The sequence below is a fragment of the Mixophyes fleayi genome, chromosome 1 (genome assembly GCF_038048845.1).
Source record: "Mixophyes fleayi isolate aMixFle1 chromosome 1, aMixFle1.hap1, whole genome shotgun sequence".
In the NCBI taxonomy this organism is placed as follows: domain Eukaryota; kingdom Metazoa; phylum Chordata; class Amphibia; order Anura; family Limnodynastidae; genus Mixophyes; species Mixophyes fleayi.
In genome coordinates this window covers 255,638,192-255,660,253 of record NC_134402.1, presented here as the reverse complement: position 1 = coordinate 255,660,253, position 22,062 = coordinate 255,638,192, and the positions used below count along the sequence as shown (strand labels likewise).

General features: G+C 38.8%; 1 protein-coding gene across 3 annotated transcripts in view; it reads left to right on the top strand.

Moving 5' to 3' along the window:
* The first annotated feature begins 5,948 nt into the window (after window positions 1–5,948).
* Window positions 5,949–22,062, top strand: part of PSIP1 (PC4 and SRSF1 interacting protein 1) — a 48,025-nt gene continuing 31,911 nt past the window's right edge. The window contains exons 1-7 of one of the 3 annotated variants that reach the window (XM_075209895.1): window positions 5,949–6,199; window positions 6,869–6,965; window positions 7,517–7,676; window positions 14,101–14,177; window positions 15,352–15,490; window positions 15,679–15,798; window positions 16,993–17,094. In XM_075209895.1, the coding sequence (XP_075065996.1) occupies window positions 7,605–7,676; window positions 14,101–14,177; window positions 15,352–15,490; window positions 15,679–15,798; window positions 16,993–17,094 (510 nt within the window). In that variant the 5' untranslated portion in view covers window positions 5,949–6,199; window positions 6,869–6,965; window positions 7,517–7,604. The remainder of the gene's footprint in view (window positions 6,200–6,868; window positions 6,966–7,516; window positions 7,677–14,100; window positions 14,178–15,351; window positions 15,491–15,678; window positions 15,799–16,992; window positions 17,095–22,062) is intronic. The other 2 variants (XM_075209882.1, XM_075209889.1) reach the window with 2 other exon arrangements.

Sequence of the window (22,062 nt, the reverse complement as noted above, 5' to 3'; positions counted from 1 at the left end):
AGCGACACATGCAAAACCCTGGGTGAAAGGAAACCATTTTTGCTATGATTTTTGCCAGATCTAGCAGCAAGTATTTGGAAGATCCACTGAACAAACTGATGCACCTGTATACACTGCCAGAGAATCCCAAAAACATAAGAGAATCCCTGTTAAATCATGTGATGAACTGTGATGTGTCTTGATCTGGATGTAAGTGTTGTCCAAATAAATTGTGTAAAGAATGCTGCTGATGCAGGTGTGACACATATGCTTCATGACTCCAGCGAGTATAAAGGGGACAATGAAAAGGCCAAACACCATATTAGTCCATTGAAAAATATAATCTTTTCAGTAACACCTCAAAAGCTTTTTGTAGTCTACATAAATGGATACAAAATGGAGAGCCTCTTTTAAAACTGTCTTTATGCAATAACACTCCATGGCTAATACATGATGGATATCTGGAAAACCTTCTGTTCAAAACCTTCTCTTATTTAAATAGTGACTCAAAGGACATGACATTGCAAAGTGGCCTGTAAGAATCACCTTGCTTTTTATAGAAAACAAATGACTGGTATAAACCTTGGAGTATGAATTGTCCAGTTCTATTTATCCTTGGTCCCCAGCTAACAGTAGAACCTTGTCCAGTAGTGTTGTAATAGCTTTAACAATGAAAAATCTGTTGTGGAAACAGTCAATGTAGGTTTAGTCCTGACTGAATGACACATAGTAACCTCTTTCACTAATAAGCAGCCACACAAGTAGGGTGCACAAGAGTGTAAGATGATGTATGTAGGAAGAAAGTAAGAAAACCTTTTTTCTTTCCTGAAGAAAATCCGGACACTTGGCACTACACCTTTCACACCATCAGGTTGGTCTGTGTCTAAAATGTCCTCTATGGCACCTTTGAGTCTCAGTAATTTTGGCCCAGGCCCCTAGGTTGGGAAGTCTGACCCTCGTCATCATTATTTGTTGTTATTGCTCCAGCATATTCCCTATTGCTGGGAATAAATACAGTAATAAAACAAGACTAGGTAAGAGGGCCTTGCTTGCAAGTACAATCTATAGGACAATGGGAGTTTAATACATGAGCTTAAGTGCTACATATTGCATATTGGTCCAGCCAGATTGCAAAGTGCTTAGTGGGCTCTATGATCCATTCACATAGCAATGCTGGTCAGTGAATTGTTATCTAGTGTGATCTGTGTTAAAGGTGGTAATAAGGTACCACGGGGAGAGTAAGAGGATGGTTGAGGAATTTAATAAGCTTGCCTGAATAGATGGGTTTACAGAGAACACTTGAAGGTTTGAAGACTTGTTGTGCAGGGCAGGAAATACTACAAAGTGGGTGTAGCCCGAATAAAGTCCTGTAAACAGGAGTAGGAGCATGTAATGAGTGTAGATGAGAAACACAGATCTTGTGTAGAACAGAGGTGTTGAGTTGGGAGATATTTTGAGACAAGTGAAGAGCTGTGCATTGGTGCAGTTTCGTTGATAGCCTTGTAGGTTTGTACAACTACTTTATACTGGATTCGGTAAACAACAGGCAACCAATGTATAGACTGACAGAGCGGATTACAAATGGAAGAATCATTTAGAAGGAAAATCAATATAGCCGCTGCGAGCAAAATAGATTATAAGAGTCTTATTCGGGGAAGACCAGTAAGGATGGTAATCCAATAGTCAATGCGGGAGATAAGGGGATAATAAGTGCATGAGTTAAAGTCTTGTGTGAGATATGTGCATATTCTGGAAATGTTTTCTAGGTGTATGTAACATGATTTAGATATAGATTGAATGTGGGGAACAAAGGATAGTTCCGAGACAAGGATCACACCAAGGCAGCAAGCTTTAGGAGTAGGATTTATTGTCATGTTGTCAACAGGAATAGAAGTGTCAGGTAGACGGCTGGAAGGAGTATTAGCTCTATTTTTTAAAGACTGAGTTTGAGAGGGCGAGGCGACATCCAAGATGAAAGAGCAATTAAATAGTTAGGATGAGAACCAGGGTAGGACAGTGACCTGAAAACCTACGGATTGTAGCGGTTATATGAGAAAAGAGTTGTCAATAGGGTCAATGAAGCAGAGATCCAGGAGAATTAGGATAAAATGGGCTTTAGATTTAGCAGTGATCAAATCATTGACAACCTTAGACAGTGCAGTCTCTGTGGAGTGTTGAGAATGAAAGCCTGACTGAAGAGGATCCAATAAGTCATGTGAAAAAACAAAGCGTGAGGCGAGTGTGGGCAATTCTCTAATGAAGCTTGGAGGTAGAAGTGAACAGTATCTCAAGCTTTTTCCTGTTTTTTTCTAAACAATGGTTCTTCTTGAATAACTGCCTAAATTAGAGACCACTCTGAGGCGGCCATTCTGTCAGATCTGTGCACCTGAATAGGGAATAGTGGTAAACAGTCTATTACAGGGACCACTCCATGGTGCCGCTGACAGAAAAATCTACCAGTGAAGAGGGTGTGCACTCAGCAATGACACTGAAAGCTTTCTTTTCATTAACTCTTCCTGTCATCGTGGTATTTTGGGGTGTATGCTATCTCTCCAAGGTTAATAGATTTGTGTTTTTATATACTTCTATTGCCATTTTGGAGGCTCTTGGTAAGTTAGGCCTTATTTTAAACACACATGAATATGTGGCCCAACATATGAACTCTCATTCTTTAGAGTTAGGACTACTCTACAGAACGAGTGCCATGAAGTCCTATATTTGGGTAATTCCGAATCAACTGATCCAATTTTCAATTCATTTTTTACCTTAGGTTTCCACATTTTGTTTTCAGTCAGTGTAATTAATGGGCCATCAAAGCGGACTACACACTTGAATTTTATTTTACATCTCATGTGATTTATAAGGGTTTGGAAATGTCAAGAATCTGCAAATTTTGGCATTTGTGAATATGCAAAAAGCTAATTTTCCGTATTAAGATATTTCAGCAAAACAAAAAACAGGCTTTAATTTGATATACCACATGAGAGGGTTCAAAGAAGTTACCATTTCAAGGTTACAAGCTCAAAACATATTTCCATTTTCTTCTTTGATATTTTAACAATGACCATACCAAATGTAATGTTGGGATCTCAACTCAATGTAATCTTGTTTTAGTAATTTTTCAGTATTTTTGTTTATTGCAATATTTGAAAATTGTCATATCTCCACTTACCAGGTGGAAGTGATACACATTCTGCTTGTGTGTTTAACACTCGACAGAGCAAAAATAGAGCAAAGTTAAAAAATATAGTATTGGAAAAGAGAGCAATCTGATTGATTATAAAGTATGCCTCACAAAAACTAATATGTACATCTGGAACTCCGGAGTGCAATTTAGATGACCACAATGACTATCCAGTATTGATTAGTTAAAATAACAGCTGATGAACAAATTGTAAGAGATGATAGAAAGTGAAACTGTAAATAAAATTATGTTGCATACATACATTACCATATACCGTATATACTCATGTATAAGCCGAGTTTTTCAGCACATTTTTTGTGCTGAAAAAATCCCCCCTCGGCTTATACTCGAGTCCCACTTACCTGGTCTCCGTTTTCCAGTCTCCCCCGCTCATCTGCAGGAATCTGCAGCCTCTGTGGATCACTGTCAGCCACCATTTTATTGTAGCCCGTTTTTGTGTGTTTATTGCACATGGAACAATAAAGTTAAATGAAAAGGAGCCTGTCAGTCAAAGCTAAAGACCGGGACATTTCCATCTAGCCCCGCTGGTCAGAGACACATGTGAGTACCCTGACTTGTCCACTGCAATTATTTGCAGCAGTTTTATAAAGTCCAATATTTTCATTTTTTGTCACCTATTAATAAGTGTCTGAAGATTCTTTTGCATAACTGTGAAATCATTGAAAAGTCTAAAAACATCCCAAACTTCAAGTATAATAAGGGTTAAATCACACAAAGCAAATTGTATTGTTCTGTTAAAATGTTTCTTCCAGCAAACAAAATCAAACTTATCTTTATCTGAGCTATTATATCAAATTCTATTTAGTGTATGTGCAGCATCTTTTGCATTACTAAAGCCTAAATTACTGTACTGTTCTGAACACTTAGGAGTAACTGCTCATCACCTTCTAAAGGCGAATAAACTTAACTGGCACATGTATTTAGTATCCACAGACTGTCTCATTGATTTATATATTAATGATCTGAGTTGTCTTTAGTGAATGTTATTTATATCTGTGTTCACCTATTAGGCTTGATACCAAGTGCAGAGGATTTAGTTTAACCATTTGTGTACAATTTATTAGGATATGGGTATATATTATGTACTTATATAATTTTATTGATGTTTAATAACAATAAATTTTGATATATTCATTTAAAACCTCACATTTGTATTATTGGGAGCCCAGTGTTAACGATATCCAGCACTGTTTTTATTTTTGAAACTTACCAGTAGCTGCTGCATTTCCCACCCTAGGCTTATACTCGAGTCAATAAGTTTTCCCAGTATGTTGTGGTAAAATTAAGTGCCTCGGCTTATATTCGGGTCGACTTATACTCGAGTATATACGGTACATGGTACTGTATCTGCTCACATTTTCACTCCTTTTCTTATAAGCCACAGCTACGCCCCTCTTAAAGAAATTTAATGTTGGATCGTTTCGATAAATAAATCAATTAAAAAGTATATCATTTTTCGTCACATTTGATTTATTGGGATACCTTTATTTTTATTTCTGCACTAGACTCTGATGAAATTGCTTGGGCCATTAAATGCGTTAGAAGTTACCTGATTGGTGTTGATTATTGGAGACCGGAGAAGCTGTTGTATCGCTACCATTCCTCAAGAACAGGACTTTCTGTTGTTATGGTTTAGCCAGACGTGGCACATGGACCACTTTTGTCTGGTACGCAGGCACTCTGAAGCTAAAGTAACTGAAGATGGACGAAAAGAAGCTGCTGTGCACAAGCAGCAGCTCAGTTTCGGCCATCATTAGCATTGGCTGCTTTAGTGAAGCAAATCTCAGGATTCACTTTTTAACGGACGAAAAACGTGTGTGATAACTTCAAAGGTAAGTATGAAGCACACTATGTATTGGGGGCACAACTATGTGGCATTCAATGTATTAGAGGCACAACTATGTGGCATACTATGTATTGGGGGCATAACTTTGTAGTATACTATGTATTGGGGCATAACTATGTGGCATATTATGCATTGGGAGCACAACTATGTGGTATACTATGAATCAGGGGCAGAACTATGTGGCATACTATCTATTGGAGGACAAAACTAAGAGGCATAATATGAGTCGGGGGCACAACTATATGGCATAACACAAATTGGGGCAGTGCCCTAATTTGAACTGGGGCACTACTGTGTGGCACATTTATTTGTTGGTCCCATTACTATTAATATTGACAGAATAATAAAAAAAGCCATAATTAAATATATATATATATATATATTTGCGCACATGGGCTTCACTAGATTTACTTCACCTTTCATCGCTACAAAGTATAGTGATAAGAGATTTTAGTTTACAGGCAAGATTTACAAAGGCCCTAAAAAAACAAAAAACAAACAATGTTGAACCTGGTGACAGATTCTCTTTGTGTCTATTTTAGTTTAGACAAGTGTATACACATCACATCCTGAGAATATTCATGGAATCTCTAACAGATAAAAACAATAACAATAATTCTTTCAATAGTACTCAAAGCACTCTACAAAAAGGTAAGCAACACGTCCGAATTTGGAGACACTACACAAATAAAAATTGATAAGTCTCACCAAGGCTATTTGGGGTTGGTAAAAACAAAGCAAGTCTGAAGCTATAGGATAAATAACTTCTTATTCTAAAAACATTTCTTCCACAGAACGTCAGATCTGTCAGGCAGCCTTCTTTTCATTCAAAGAGAGGGAGGAGAGAATCGGGCTACACCATTTCAGCAAAATAGGGGTTCACGAAAACCTCCCCAGATGACTAAATCTACGTTTCTATTAAACTACGTGTAATTCCAGAGGCCGCAATGCTCTCTGTGTGACCGGGTTCCGTTACCGGTTGAAGGTTGGTGTCTGTGCAGGCTTGTGCTGGTGTCACTTTTGGCGGGAGTTATGTCAGTGTGATCTTCCCCCTGTGTTGCTGGTGAGAACTGGAGGAGGGGAGCTTGGCTGGTTGCAGGCGGGAGAGAGAGCAGCAGGCTGGAGTATATAGGCTGCAGTGCTACTGCGAACAATAACAAACCATCCAGGTAAGAAAGCAGTATCTGCCATGACACTGTAAGGTTACACGCATTGTGTGGATAGCACAACACACCATACCCTGCAGAACACCTGCGGTTCACGTTATTGAATTCGAATGTTAAATAGTATGTAAATAAATGTAACGTATTTTATCAGCAAATGTTACAACCAGCCTATTCTCCTTCATATTCTTCTAGCATCTGCTTTTATTTGATTGTCCGCTTTGTGCGAGGGTGAAACAAAATAGCCATCATGTCTAGATGAGGAATGAGTGTGTTTGTGCTGGTATTTTGTACAACACGCGCCGCCTCTGCAGCCTCCTCTCCATGTTCTGTGTGCGGTGAGAGAAGGGGGAGTGAGAGGCATTTAAACATCAGGCTCATCATAACATGGAAAAGGGAGGTTGGGGAAAAAGAATAGCATTTTGCCTGTGATATTTGTTTCTGCACCAGTTATTGCACTTAATAGCACACGCAGATTGCTACTGTATTTTAATATATTTGCACCAGTGCTAGCAGTGGCCTTATGCCAGCTTTGTCTTGTTTTTGAGGGTATTTTATTATTATTATTGTTTACAGCCTACCAGTGAGGGATTTGGAAATAATCCATTTCGACCTTAACATTTTACGCATGTATTTATTATATTTTATATACATTTATTAATTCGCTTCTTATAGGTGGTGGTGTCTGTTTTAAGAAAATAACATTTGCTTTGTGGTGCTCCATTAGTACACATTTAATTGTGAACGTTGGAAGGACCTTGTTCAAAAAGAGGTGTGTCTGCATACCCAGAGAAAATTACTTTCACTCTTAGCTTTAGATCTGTCAAGTTATTTATATTTGTTACATCACTGTACTTTACAAAACAAATCATTAGTCAAGGACAAAAGCAGAAATATATAATTTTAATGGTATTCATAATTGCACTTTTACTTAACCCCTTATTCACATATATTGATTTAAAGACCACTATAATCAAAATAACATAAATTATCGGAAAATTGTGGTGGACTCTAGATTTAATTTGAATTGTTTTATTTTATTTTTAGAATGTTAGTATAGATAATGCTAGAATATGTTACTATAAGTCTGGTGTTACTGTCACAAAATAAACACAAATAGTAGCCTATAAAATGTTTATTGTTAACACAATATTTAAAGACAAATGTAACACCATTTTGTGTGCACTTGGCCCTATATTGTCAATGATTTTTGGATTTTGTATTTTGTTACCTATACCCATTCTGCTTGTGGTTTTACCCAAAACTCCTGTTATATCTATTAAAGGAAAACGTTCACTGAAGAGTTTTACTTCTTTAATGTAGGTCATAAAAGGTCTAGACATCTTGGAAGTATTGTGGCATTTATTTTTCATCGCTTTACGTTCTGTTCCTGTGTCTGCGTTATCCAAAAATGACTCGTGATTACAAACCTGGGGATTTGATCTTTGCCAAGATGAAAGGGTACCCTCACTGGCCTGCCAGGGTGAGTTAGATGGTTTGATATTCTTATATATTGCAATGTAAATTAATGTTCAGCTGTTCCATAAGCCATTTCTATTTTGAAGATTTCACTCAATTCAATATTTTGATATGTATTAGGTTTGAGCCACAGCAAAGTGAGATTCTTTTATCAAATGCAAAAAACATTGAATATGCATATTTACAATTCTTATTTATTGGCTACAAGACTATAGACTAAAAGTCACATAGGGATGCAGGTCATGCAGTGTTTTTGGGTGGCCTCCCAATTATGTCAGGCAGGTTTACATGTTGGTGTCCCAAATTTTATATTTTCCCTTGAGTGCTATCTCCATCTCATGTTTTGAGCTATATATGTGTGTGTGTATATATCATCGTCTAGAGAGAGAGATATAGATAGATATATATATATAATGTGTGTGTGTGTGTGTGTGTGTGTATATATATATCCTTTCCACCACCACTCTCGAATGTAATTAATTGACCAGCATCCGTACCCTCCACCAGTCTTCCCATTCCCTTTTTTTTTTTTTTTTTTTTTTTCAAACCACCTTCACATTCCATCTCCATCACTACTTGGTAAGGTAAGGTAAGTTGCATAATATTTTATAAAATATTTATTCCAAAGATTCATAGATTGAACATTATGGACCAAACTGAAAGTTACAACAAATTCCTTGCTGGTGCATATACTAGTTATGACCTAAACTGTTATGTTTCTCAAATAAAGGGTATGTAAAATAATCATTTTGAAATTAATATCTGAGACTGCATAGCAGTGATGTCAATCAGACAAATGCTTAGCATACGAGTTGCTGTCCAGTCACTGATTGAAACACACTTGAGGACAATTGTCAGGGGATACTGGCAAGTTTTAGCCCGGAGGGCAAGACTCGACTTGGCAGCCTATTTTAATGGGGTAAAAATGCAGGTGACCCAACCTGCTATGGTACCAGCCTGGGGGGCATAAGCCCCTCTGCCGCCCAGCCTGACCCTGACAATTGTACAAATCGGAAATTGTGGTGTCTTGCTGAAAAAAATTGACAGTTATTGAAGAGATGTCCCTTACACTTCAAGAGAGACTGATGACCAGTTGCATACATTGATAGGAGGGGGGAAAACAAAGCAAATCGGATTTGATCATTGAAGAATATTGGTCAAAAACAACCCAATTGGCGTGTATATATTCGGCATCTTTGTAGCAAACCTAGAAAGAAAAAAGTTAATTGGTAGGAAGTAAATAATGCAGGTAATTCCTAAAATGTTTTAAAATAACTGTTTGGAATGTTTAAAATACTGTCTTAAACCATTTTGTACATCCACCCCCCCAGCCATATATTTTTTTTGTTCCCATACAGCGGATGCAAAGGCATCAAAACAAAAACACTTTTAAAGCAGGAATAGTGTAAGTACTCGCAATATCAGGATCATTTAGAGGAAAAGGGATCAAGTTTGGTTGCTTCATTCCTTGTACTTATAGTTCAATTTTTTTTGTTTGGTTGTCAACGTCTTATAGGGGGATGAGAGAGCAAAAATGTCCAGGGGTATTTGAGTATTGGTTGTTTTGAAAGTGAATTAATAATAGAATGTATTTTGGCACAGAAGGGTATAAAAATTGGCCAAGTCCACCGGATATGTGGCCACAATTCTGCCAGCAACTCGACCCAAAGGTTAGGAACATTTTAGAAAATTTTTCAGGGATAAAATACCATCTATCAACATCAACACTTATTTATATAGCGCCAGCAAATTCTGTAGATCTTTACAATTGGGAACAAATATTAATAAAACAATACTGGGTAATACATACAGACTGAGAGGTAAGAGAATTCTGCTCGCAAGCTTACAATCTATAATAGCGCTTATACGCTGTCTTTTATACAAGTGGATAGGGAACTGGTAGCTATTCCTTCTCTAACCTCCTACAAGCAAGATTCCCTCTCATGTTGGCACTGAGTGTTAATGATAACTTCTATAAGTAAATAAAAGCGCTCAAACATTTACTTGTTTTGGTATTTTCATGAATACAGAGTTAATTTCCTGTATGGGAGTTTTATCCCATTGCCTCAGTTTAGTTCACTTTTTTGGTATGATTTTTAGCAATGTGTAAATTATGTATGCTGTACAGCAGTAATCGAGCATCAACTTCATTATTTTTTTTCTCCACTATGAAACGGAGTACCTGGCTGTTTTTTTTTTGTTTTTTTTTGTGGTAGTAATTTAATCCTTTTTTAAACACCCCCCAAAAATGTGATCCCTAATGTCAATTAATACTAGCGTTTTTAATTATATTCGAAAAACGTGTGTTTTTGCCGTAACGCAAAACATGAGGCAGATAAAGTAATTTGGTTTGGATTCGGGAGGAAGAGTTACCTTAGGGGTCCAAATTTTGTGTCGATTCCTTAATAAATACCTGTAATACTTCAAATATCTGGATAAAGAAGCCGCGATTAGTAAATTATTTAATAAATTGAAAAATCATCATTCAATCAACTAATTGTCAGCCAGTCGAGATATTTGGCAGAAATAGTTGTTTTGACATCCTCTCAACTAAAACATTTTTAAAAAAATCTAAGATGGGTGGTGGACATTTCATGGTTTTTTGGGTGATCTGATGTGGAATGACCCAACAGTAATAGTGCAAACTATATTGCAACTAGCATGCAAACAAGTTTAATTATAAAGTAATATAGAACAAGTTAGTCTCTATAGACCAAACTACTTTTTCCCCTTTAGGGAGGAAAATTAGTAATATGATCGCAGATTATTGAATGAAAAGAAATTTTCCCATTGGGAAAAGTTGGATTTAGAGTTGCTCTTGCTTCAAGTAACAGGGGTATTTTTGTGTTCCTAGATATGGAAGTCTTACTTGCTTACTGGAGGTTTGTGGGGTTTAGGAACAGTAGTGAAAGACTCAGCTAGGGAGCAGTTGCAGACCCTCTTCTAAAGTACATCTTGTTTTGATGCCAGAGTAAAACACACAAGGGGAAGCCCCATTGTATCTAATGTTATCTCTTAATAGGGTGGTGTAGTTTCTTCTTTTTAAGAAGCGTCATTGGTGCAAGGTCCTGGAATAATTGAAGGGACTCTTCAAACTAGATGTGCTGGGGTTTTCTAGTTTCACGTAGGACAGCTTCTTTGGTAAAATAGTAGTGACACCGTAGTATAACATCCCAGGGTTGTCAAGTGACCTTTGATCTTGGCCAAAGGGCTTGGTGTGCTTTGTCGAAGAGGAATTGGTCCTCAGTCACCTCCTGGAGTAATGAAGGAGAATAATAGTTTTAGTGTCATCCTTTTTGGAACAATACCTATCTCCTTATTATGCTTCGTCTTATTCTCTTGGTCTTTCTGTGGTTCTTAGAGATTCTGCATTTCTTGTTTAAGTTGTTGGACCATTTTATCAGTGGTATGCTTTGAGGTGATTACCTAATCCATTTTGGTTTCAAGATGGTTCGTTCCATCGCCTAGGTGATTAATTAATTGAGGTCGTTTTAACCCAACTATATAAGGAGGAAGAGCCAGGGACCTCGGGTGTTACAGATAAGTAATTCTGCCAGTAGTGTTGTCATGGCCAGGGAAGAAGTCTGGGATTGCATTAAGACAGAAACAGGATGGTGGAGGGTTTCTGGGGTTGTTCTCAATCTAGCCATACATAGGTGGCTAAATTTATGAAAGTGTAGTTCCATGCAGGCCTGGGGCCTGTTCTTGCATTTGGAAGATGACCACATGAATAAAGTCTCATCTTCTTGCCACACTTAACATCATATATGAAAATTTTCTGATTGGATTTTTATTGGGCTTCTCTGCCGTTTTCAGGCCACACACACACACACACATCTAACATATTACAGCTTTTCACGTACTACTATGCTTTTAAATAGAGAGGTCTCTTCGATCCTTGAACAATGCCTCCTGGATTTAAGATTCCTTTAAGATTTGTTTCGATAGGCAGAATGTGTACATATCATGTTCACAAAGGTACAAATGAAACCAATATTTTCTTTGTCTCTGGTATACATCTTTCAGGGGTTTCTGCTGTTGATGCAACATCTGCAAATAAATTTGATGCTCTCCTATAGGGCTTATTGTCACAAGACATATTGCATCTTCGACCAGCACCTCTTTTACTTGAATTATGGCTCTCCACCAGAAATGTTAAACTTAAGTACCTTTTCTAAAACTTGTTCCTCGTTTCATTGGACAGAATATAATTTTGGAACTTGTTAACCCTGTCATGTTCCAAGTTAGATACTTACCTAGGTATACCTAATGTATTCCATGTTTTTCTTCTCAAGCCATTAGTGATTAATCGCTTTTCTTCTAATAAATCTCCTCCAAAGCTACTTCTAGTTGAATATCATCAGGAGTTTGAAGTATGAAGGGAAATGTTAATGGAACATTGTTTTATTAGGGTGAACTAAATTATATTGTTCTGAAGAAGGATTGTGGGTCACTGCTTCTGATGTTTGTCTACATTAGCAACTGAAGGGAGTGCCTGGAGGTTATCTGTAAAACATAGGGAATTCTATAACATGATGCCTGTGGCTGCATTACCTCCATAGACACTTCAACAGTTCTGTTTCTTCTCTTCTTATTCATATGTATGAGATTGGTACCAATTTTACTACTCTTTGCCCCTACAGTCTTTTTTTCCAAGTCTTGTACATTTGTATTCCGTGTTTCTGTAAACATGTAAAACAACAATTAAAACGTATTTTCAATAAAATATTTAGTTTTCTATTTTTTTTGTTTTGTTTTTCTTTTGCCATTGTCCTCAAATATTAGCCCTTCAGGCTTTGATTTTCCTGTTTTAGCTGTAGGCCACTTACATGCCCTGCCTGCTTGATTTAATATCCTTGCATACTGCTGATGAAATGTTATGTTGGGAAGAACAATGAACTCCTGGTCTAGTGCTGCACATGCATTTCAGTGTTTTTGTTGGAAAAATACAGCTGTAACATGCCACTCTCTTACCTCCTCAGATGCCTTTTAGTCCTTTACTTCCTGGACTTATGGCAGTATGCTGAGGTCCTGTCTGCTGACATCAGCAGATTCTGGATCCCAAAGACAACTCTGTGCATATTTCTATGCTTGAGTAACAGCTATAGTTCTACTTCTTAATTCTGCTGTTGGTCTCCACTAATCACAGTCAAGAACTCTGCTTCTTTTCTGACCATTCCATTCTTCTATTGACCCTTATATTGAATCTTTTGATGTCTGTCCTTGGCATTGCTTGCATCACCATCACCTGGTTTGTTCTCTACTAACTGCTGCTTAATTGTGATTAAGTCCATTATCTGCTTCTGGGGGCCCCTCGTAAAGACCATACATTCATGACAAACTGCATAGTTGAGCTTACACCAACCACTGGGAGCAAGGTGGGTCCACTTTAGCGCTTTTTATAAAAGCGTTCTAAAATGCCACATTTAGGCAGAGAGACTTAGGGGCATATTTAAGAAAGCACGATAGTGCTCTTACCGGGAAATTAAGGTTCCTCCGCATATTTAAGAAAGGTGCATCGCAGCAGATATTGTGGCTGCTGCTTTGCACTCCTCTTCGTTTTTGGGAGCAGTCACCATTCAATAGTATGGTGACTGCTCCCAACCGCAATCTAACAAGTTTTTTTTTCGGGAACTTGTCTTGATGATGTACGCCAGCTGAAGCTGGCGTACATTATCAAAATTGTCAGATTTCAGTGCTGTCAGCTCTGCTCCGAAGAGCAGAGCTGGACAGCGCATTTGTGGAGGGATCATATGATCCCTCCCTGTTACTCACCGCTCTCTCTGCAGTTGCAGAGACAGAGCGGAGATGTCTGTGCACATGCGCAGTTCCAGTGTGAAGACAAATAAAGAAGACCTGGAGGACATCGCGTTCCGAAGAGGCGGGGTAAGTGTGATTTTTTTTTTTTTTTTTTTTTTATTTTTTTTTTTTATTTTTTATCACAGAAACAGCAGTTTTTCGGAACTGTTGTTTCTGTGATCCGTTTTTAATAAATTTGAGAAATAGTTCAATCCTGATCCATGCGATAAGGATTGATAACTATTTTTTTCATTTTTGCCGATGATTGATAAATGTGCCCCTAAGCATGATAGGAACATCTTATATTGCTTTTTATGATACAAAATACATATTTTTATTTATTAAGCCTCATCAAATTTCAACTATTGATCCTTATTGCCTACCAGAAATCATTCCATTGTGCTCTCAAAATTGAGACGTAAAGCTAGTAAGTTTGCACTCTGACTTCTATTAATGTTGTTTTTAAATAAAAAAAAAAAAAAAAGGTAAATTTGAAGTGATATATTTTTTTGCCTTAAATTGCTACAATATAGTTCCTAAGGTTTTCTTTTATCAATGTATCAATGCAGTTGGGAAGCTTGATTTATTTTCTTAAAATGAAGGAACAACCTGTTCAATTGTATCTGCAGGTGGATGAACTTCCTGATGGAGCTGTAAAACCTCCAACAAATAAAATGCCTATCTTCTTTTTTGGCACCCATGAAACGTAAGTTGCTATTTCTACTTTTTGATGAGTTATTTCTTAAATTACAGTCTTCATGTTACCAAACTTTTTTTTTCCCCTCTTTGAGCTTCTTAATTACAGAAAAAGCCCTGGGGTTGAACGGGGTACTACTGTAACTAAAATTACTTCAGATTAATAAAATGGGAAAATGGTCTGTGCTCACAATACCTATAATTCATTGTGGTTCTGTCCGCAGTGTGGAAATTTCTGCCACAACCAACATAAGAAATATTTATTATGAAAAATTTGTATGGCAATAAAATATTTATTTGTATTGTGTGTACATATATTGTATTGTCATACAATTTATTTTTCTTAATAAATATTTATCATATTACATATAAATAGTATAATTTAAAAGTAGCAGCCTGCTTGTGAAGTCTGTGCCCGCTGAAAGCTGTAGTTTCACACTCAATAGAAAAAAAAATATCCCTGTATTAGAAATAGACTTTCCAAATTACTAATTCCCAACTTTATTTCACTGAATCCATAGGATCTTATTTGTATCTGCCCTGTAGTAATCCAAGGTTTAAGAAAATGTGGGGGGAAAAAAAAACAAATAAAAGAAATGATGCAGAACGTGACCCTAGCATGAAAGCAAAAAGGTATGTCCACTAGAGTCTATCGGAGTGGCGTTTGATTGGCTACTCATGTGGGGTGTCAATTAGTTGAACTTTGTTGATATACAGGCTGTGTGGGGTCTATATGTGAGTTGCCAGTCAAATAAGTTTTCTCATGCTCCAGCCAATCTGAGCTGTTGCTCACATTTGTGGCTACAGTGGGAGCAGGTTCCGCATTGTCCATCAGTGTAAATTATTTTGCAGGGGAGCACCCCTCGCTGTTTGCATTAGTGATAACCAGACCATTAGCATTGGTGCTGCTTACACTTTTGGAAGAGGGTGATACCTCTTTATGTTAACATAATGCCAGTTGTCATCCTCAAGTTGATGATAACTGGAGTGTCTTTAATGCAGCCTTCTCAAGGTATGCTTAAAGCATATCTTCATTCTGACTAAAAGTTACTTAATATTTTGCATTGCAGTATCTTAGGATATGTGCCGCTCAAAATACACAGGGATTTTTAGAAGGTTTGTTCACCTGTAAAAAGTATTTCAATGGCGTATTTAACTTTTAACTTTTTTTTTTTTTCACTAAGCGCATTCTTGGGACCAAAGGACATATTTCCATATGATGAAAATAAGGATAAGTATGGCAAACCCAATAAACGAAAGGGATTCAATGAGGGTTTATGGGAGATTGACAATAATCCGAAAGTGAAGTTCTCAAATCCACAGGTAAGTGGAATGTTAGTCAAAATTACCATTTGGTTGCTAAAATTCAGTATTTGTAATCTGTGATTTACCTGTAATGTGAAAAGTTATTGTTAACGTAAACCTGAATTTCCATTATCCAGTTGACAAAAGCAATCTACTTCTATACACACACAAACAAGCACTCATATATTGACACTTTCTTGATTTAGAACTTCCTGTCACTTGCTAATTCTGCTCAGAGAGAGGCAGAAGAGGCACAAATGGAAGAAGACTTAGAGGAAAATGAGGATAAGATGCCACATAAAAAAAGGAAGACTGCAGCAACAAAGGCAAGACCTAGAAACCTTTTCTTCTATTGCGTATTTCAAATAACGTTTTAGTTGTTTGATTTTGTCTGCTATGTGTTCTTTACTTATTCATGCGATGCAACATGCATTTGGTGTTAAAGAATATAATGCAATTTAATAACATTGAGGCAAATACAGCATTTTACTTGGCCCATTGGACTCCTTTTGAGAATCTGAATTTGTTTTCATGTTATGAACTCTGAACTTATGAACTTTTCTGAACTTAGTGCATGTAGTAGTAGTCCAGAAAAATGTCAAAACACCCCAAACAGATTGTAAATACAATCGGCTTATTTACTGGAATGTATGTATATAATATTATCCAGTGACCACTCTAGCACCTGTGTCCACCATTTAGCTGACCACACTGCGTTGGGCCTTCAGAACAACGAAATCTGCTCAAGTGCTGCAAGCTGTAGCCAGATGTTTTGGGTGTCCCTCCTTCCCCCTTGTTTTGTTATGCAAACGGTTTAAAATTAAAAAAGAATGTAGGTTGTTTCTTTGGTAGTCCAGTTTTGCTTTTACTTGACTTTTCTTGAATACAGATGTTATTTTTTCTTTGATTCTTTTTAAAGAGACATTCTTTTATTGTCTTATTGCATAGTTACTAGTACAGACCATAGAGAGCTCATGAATTTAATGCACCTGGGTGTTTTCAGCCTAGAACTAGATAGATAAAAGATAAAAATTAGTCCAGACAGTATCCTGCTGCCACCGAACAGATCCTGAAAGCCTGTATTATGTTGTTCCGCGATAAAGCTGAAAAATCACTTGTTTCTAATTTTATAAAAAAAAATAAAAAATGTCATCATCTAAACGGTGGGCAAAAGGCAGTTGCTGAATCTTCCCCTGCGGCCCCCAAGCTGGCTGCTCCCGCTTTTGTCAGAACGGGGAGCCGACTTCCATATCATTTGACCTCTTCTGCACAGTGCAGATAATTACATTACTACCCGGAGGTTGAGGGAGTGCACTGTGTTCTCTCTTCTTTTTCTGTGTGGCCCCTTTTGAAGGATGGAGGGCTGCACTTGTGGCCTTCCACCTCTCTTATGTTGCCCGTCACTTATCTAAGTGGTTAGTGTTCTTAAATTAAAATGTAAAACCAACAAATGTAATTCTCACCGTACAAGTAAGCTAGCTTTAACATTTCTTCTTTTTTTTAAAAAAAAAACCAAACAGATTTCAAGCAAACATTCTGATACATCTTCTAGTGAACTTGGGTCACCAGAAAAAGATCTGAATACCTCGAAGGAAGACAGCAGTGACCATCCTGGCAGTGAAGTGAGTCATAGAATGTACCAAGCATACATATGTTGTTGGTTTTTGAACACATTAATACATAATACTGCATGAAGTATGTTGCGTGTATCCTTCAGACTTGATACTCACGGGGAGAATGCTATTAGGAAAATTAAATCTAATGAATAAATATATAGACACGTATACCTACAGGTTGATACATAAGTGTGGAAACACCCTTTTAAAACTGAATTGAGTAGTAAAATATTAATCCAGTGTCTACACGTATGATCTGGGTGTGCTGGAAAACTTTTTAGGGCATGTTTTCCACCACACCTAGATCATGCGTGTAGAAACTGGATTAATATTTTATTACTCCTTTCCATTTTAAAAGTGTGTTTCCCCTCCACCTTCATACACGGCCTTGTCTCAAAAATCCTTCCTTGTCCTTTACACTCTCTCCAACTACCGCCCCCAATATCTCTGCTCCCTTTCATTTCCAAACTCCTTGCGTCTTAAACCGCAGCATAAGCTTCTTCTTCTCGCACTCCCTTCTTGACCCACTTCATCATGGATTTTGCTCTTTCCACTCCACTGTAACTGTCCTTACCAAGGTCACAAACAATCTTTTTGTTGCCAAATATAGGGGTCATTTCTACTTGTGCTGTGTTCTGGACCTTCATGCGATCTTGACACCGTGGATCTCTGAAAATCCTCCACTCTATTGGCCCCCATAACACCATCCTGGTTTACCGTCTAGCTTTCCAGCCGCTCTTTCTCCATCTCTATTCCTGACTATATCTCCCCTCTACCTGTCTGCATCCCCCATGGGTCTATTCCCTACCCCCTTCTTGCTATGTACACTTTGTGGACATATCGGTTCCTTCAGCCTCCAATATCACCTCTACACCCATTATACTCCAAATTTACACCTCCTTCCCCGACCTCTCCTCTGCCCACCTCTATTGCATATCATGTTGACGATCTGCTATTTCCTCTTGGATGTCTCAAGATACACCATCTCCAGGATCAGACCCTTTCTCACCTTCAACACAACCAAAACACTCATCCACTCTCATTATCTCTCGCCTTGACTATTGCAACCTCTTGAACTCTGACATTCTCCTAACCCCACATTCTACACTTCACTCTGTTGTCACTGCAGCTGCTTGACTTATTTTTATAATCTCTCTGCCTCTGCCTCCCTTCTCTGCCAGTCACTACACTGACTCACTCTCTCCTTCAGAATTCAGTTCAAGCTCCTCAACTCTAAAGCCCTTAGTCACTCTTCTCTCCCCTACCTCGTCTCCATCCACACCCCCTTCTGCTGTGTCCGCTCTTTTAACAGATCCCCTGCCTCACCTCCCCACTGGTAATCTCATCTCATTCCTGCCTCCAACACTTCTCCTGTGCTGCACCCCATCTTTTGGAATCATTCCCACGCCTTCTAACTTATCCTCTGCTACCTCCCCCCCCCCCCCCCCCCCGCCTCACTCACCCACTCATTGTCACCTTTGTGTCTGCCCCTCCCCTCTAGACTGCAAGCTTTCATGGACAGGGCCATCTTTTCCTGCTTACACTATCCTCCACCTGCGCACCCATGTCAGACACCTGCCCGGTCTCTGCGTCTCTCCTTACAGCTTCTTTGGTCCTGTTTGTTGCACCCATGCTCCTGTGCACAGGCTTGTTTAACACTTGTGTGCTCCCTGCTTTGTCCTCATCCTTCCTCTCAACTTCTCTCATTACTATGCAACTGGCCATTGTTTGTTCTTTGTGTTTGTGATTTGTGGTCGTTTTCTCTACCCCTATTGTACGATGCTACTGACTCTTTTGTGGTGCCATGAAGTACCATCTGTTATGACTCCTCTGAATACGGCTCAATGTACCTAAGCAAGTTAATTAAATATTACCTCCACAAATAGAAACAATAATTATAATTAACATAAAAATGTGCCAAAATATAATCTTAATGTCTTTTTCAGCCTAATCAGGACACAGACACTACTACTGGGGTTTAAGGTGCACCCACTTGAAGGGTACTTAATAAAAATGGAGGAAACCCTTCTCTCCTGTTTCGTGCATTAACATAGGAGGTTTGCGTCCTGCACAGTCTATTATAGGGGAACCAGCCGCTTCCTTCACTGTCTATGCAGGTTGTGGGATCCTCTGCCTTTACAGCCTCTTTCACATCCCCTGGGGGTCAGCAAGAAGCACATGGGTGCTTGAAACGGTGTTCTAGAATGGACAGTCTGATTTACTTCAGGTTTTTCTTGCCTTTGATCTCGCATGGTAAGATTGTCACCCATGCAGCTCGGGTTACTGCTCTACAGGCTAATTACTCTAAAATTCTGCACCATGACTGCAGCTTAGGTTCTATCAAGAACGTTGTGTAATAATATGGCCCAGGAGATTCTCTATAGCACAGAAGCCCCACCTCCACATTGCTGTGTACTTGGCGAAGCCTGACTTGCTATGGCTTTCAGATTCACATGGGCTTGTATGCATTTAAGTCCCTGGCTGCTCTACACTATTCCCCATTAGCCTAGTGCAAGCACCTTAGGGATCATGGCTCATGTGCTGCTCTGCTCTTGGAAACACCCGGCAACATGTTTTGGTTTTACTAGTTTGTGCGTGCCATCATCAAGCACACATTCATATGGCTGTTTGTTTTCTTACTAGCCTTCTCATAGAGACTACACAGGCGTTGTACCTTGCCTGAAAGAAGATTGCAGTGTGCAAAGCTTAACCTAGCAAACATGCACTCCTTGATCATGTTTTTCCTGCAACCATTGCACCAGACTGGTTATTACCTAAACCATGTAATTACATTTTTCTCCAAAGTGGATCCTCATGATCAAGAGGCCAGGCTCCTGCATAATGCGGACTTCTTGTTCCAGAAGACCTCTCGTGTTCTGCACTCAAAGAGTTACATTGACATCTTGACAGGAACAGATTACCAGGCTTTCAAGAATGTCTATAGAGTATCAGAAGGTGGCTAGATTTGGCCATTGGGCATCATTTCTCCTTCTTGCTGAAGCTGCCAATGTAGTTGTATCCCTCAATAATAGGGTTGCCCGTGTTCCCATGCTGCTAATAATTGTAGAGTTTAGTTATTTGTACAGTCTGTACTTGGCTCCAGAAGCACAGGTTCATTCACTGGTTAGTAGCATTGTGGTTTTATCCATTTTGAATACTTTATACTTATAACACATTCCTGTTTGTTCTGTTTCCTATAATGTCTGGGAGTATAGTGTATACCAAGCACCAGTGTATTGCACAACTCTATTAGGCCATCCAAGATTTGGTGCATTGTTAACAACCCTATTATATCCTGTGTGCCATAGCGTCAGATTCATAGGCTTTGCTCTGCTCTGCTCGCTTATTGCACTTTTCCACTTAAGGTCTGTGCAAAGGAATTTAGGAGTGCCAAAAAAGCTCTATCTAGACCACTTGGTTTACATTCTTTGTAATTTCAGGTATTGCCTGATTTTCAGGCCCTAAATCTACTTGCTCAAGTTACCGGATAGGTTATTTACAGTTAGTCTTGTCTGTGTCTGATGCAGATAAAAATTGGTGATATTTCTGCAGTGTAACATGATGCACATATTGCAGCACATTACAGGTGATCACCATTGACGTCAAAGACAAAAGTGTTACCGTTTGTCTAATTTGTAAGGTATAGACTACATTTAGTGGGATGCAGCCTTCACCTGTCTTGGTGTCGCCTGAATCTCATCTTGGTTGTCTTTTATTGTTCCATGCAGCATCAGTCCTATTCTTTACATGGAGTTTGCCTCCGCTGAGAGATTTAAGAGTGTAACGTTATGGTTGGATAACGTGACACCTACTCTGTCTTGCATGCTTTCTCTTACCAGACAGACTTTTGAGACTAACATCGTTTGTTTTGTTTTTTGTAAAGAACTTGATACCTGCCTATCTTTAGAGTGTCTCTATGCCTATCTATGGCATGTAGGAAGAGACTTCTGATTGGTCAGTTGCCATGGAGTCATGTAGCACAGCCCAATTTTACATGGGGCCTTCAATCTAGGGATATCTCTTACTAACCAGAGACTTCTTGGATTGTCTGGTTATCTTCAATATATGCGACGCCTACCTTCTCCTTACAGGGTGTTTCCCTATTCTCATCCAGGGTGTATCTTATTCTCAGAACACCTGTCCTGTCTTCACAGGGTGTGCCCTGCCTCCTATGGGTGGAGCTTAACCCCATCAGCGATGTCTGTGTCCCCCCTTCGACTACAGAATAAAGGATTTTATGGTAAGTGTTAGAGAAAATAATAATAAAAAAGAAAAGAAACAAATTATGACCAAGACCCACTGTTTTTCAGATACAGAATAGTGCAATTTAATATGGTATACTGAAAAATTGTCTTCACTCTGCAGCACTATCTCCTGACCTTACTTAATGATAACATGGAGGTTCAGTGTTGTGGCCAGGAACAGGCCCTCCCCAATTCGGTCAAATGATTCTTGAACATATATACACTGAACAGTGATTTTTGGAATTTAGAAGATGGCCTGCAATATTATATTTTAATAAAACTGCTTGCCACCTCTTAGAGCTGCAGAATTGCCTTAGGTGGTTTTCTCTGCTATTAATATCTGACAATACAAGACCACACAAGAGAATATGACTTCTTGCTGCTACCTAGTCAGTGGCGCACGCAGGAGGGGTTTCTGAGTCTCCAGAAACCCCCCCCTGCGCTAATTAAGTGGCCGCTATAGCTGCACTGTCCTATACAGCAGCCGCGGCGCTGTCAAAGAAGCGTCCGCGGCGGTGCTGTAGTGTGTACAGCACCGCCGCGGACGCTTCTTAGACAGCGCCGCGGCTGCTGTATAGGACAGCGCTGAAGAAACGGGGGGTGGTGTTTTTTTTGGGTTGGGGGGGAACCCCCTTCCCCCCCTGACAATCCTCCGTTCGCCCCTGCTAGTAGCAGTGAGCATGCACAAGAGTCGGACGATTCTGTTACTCGATGCTTAATGAACTTTCAT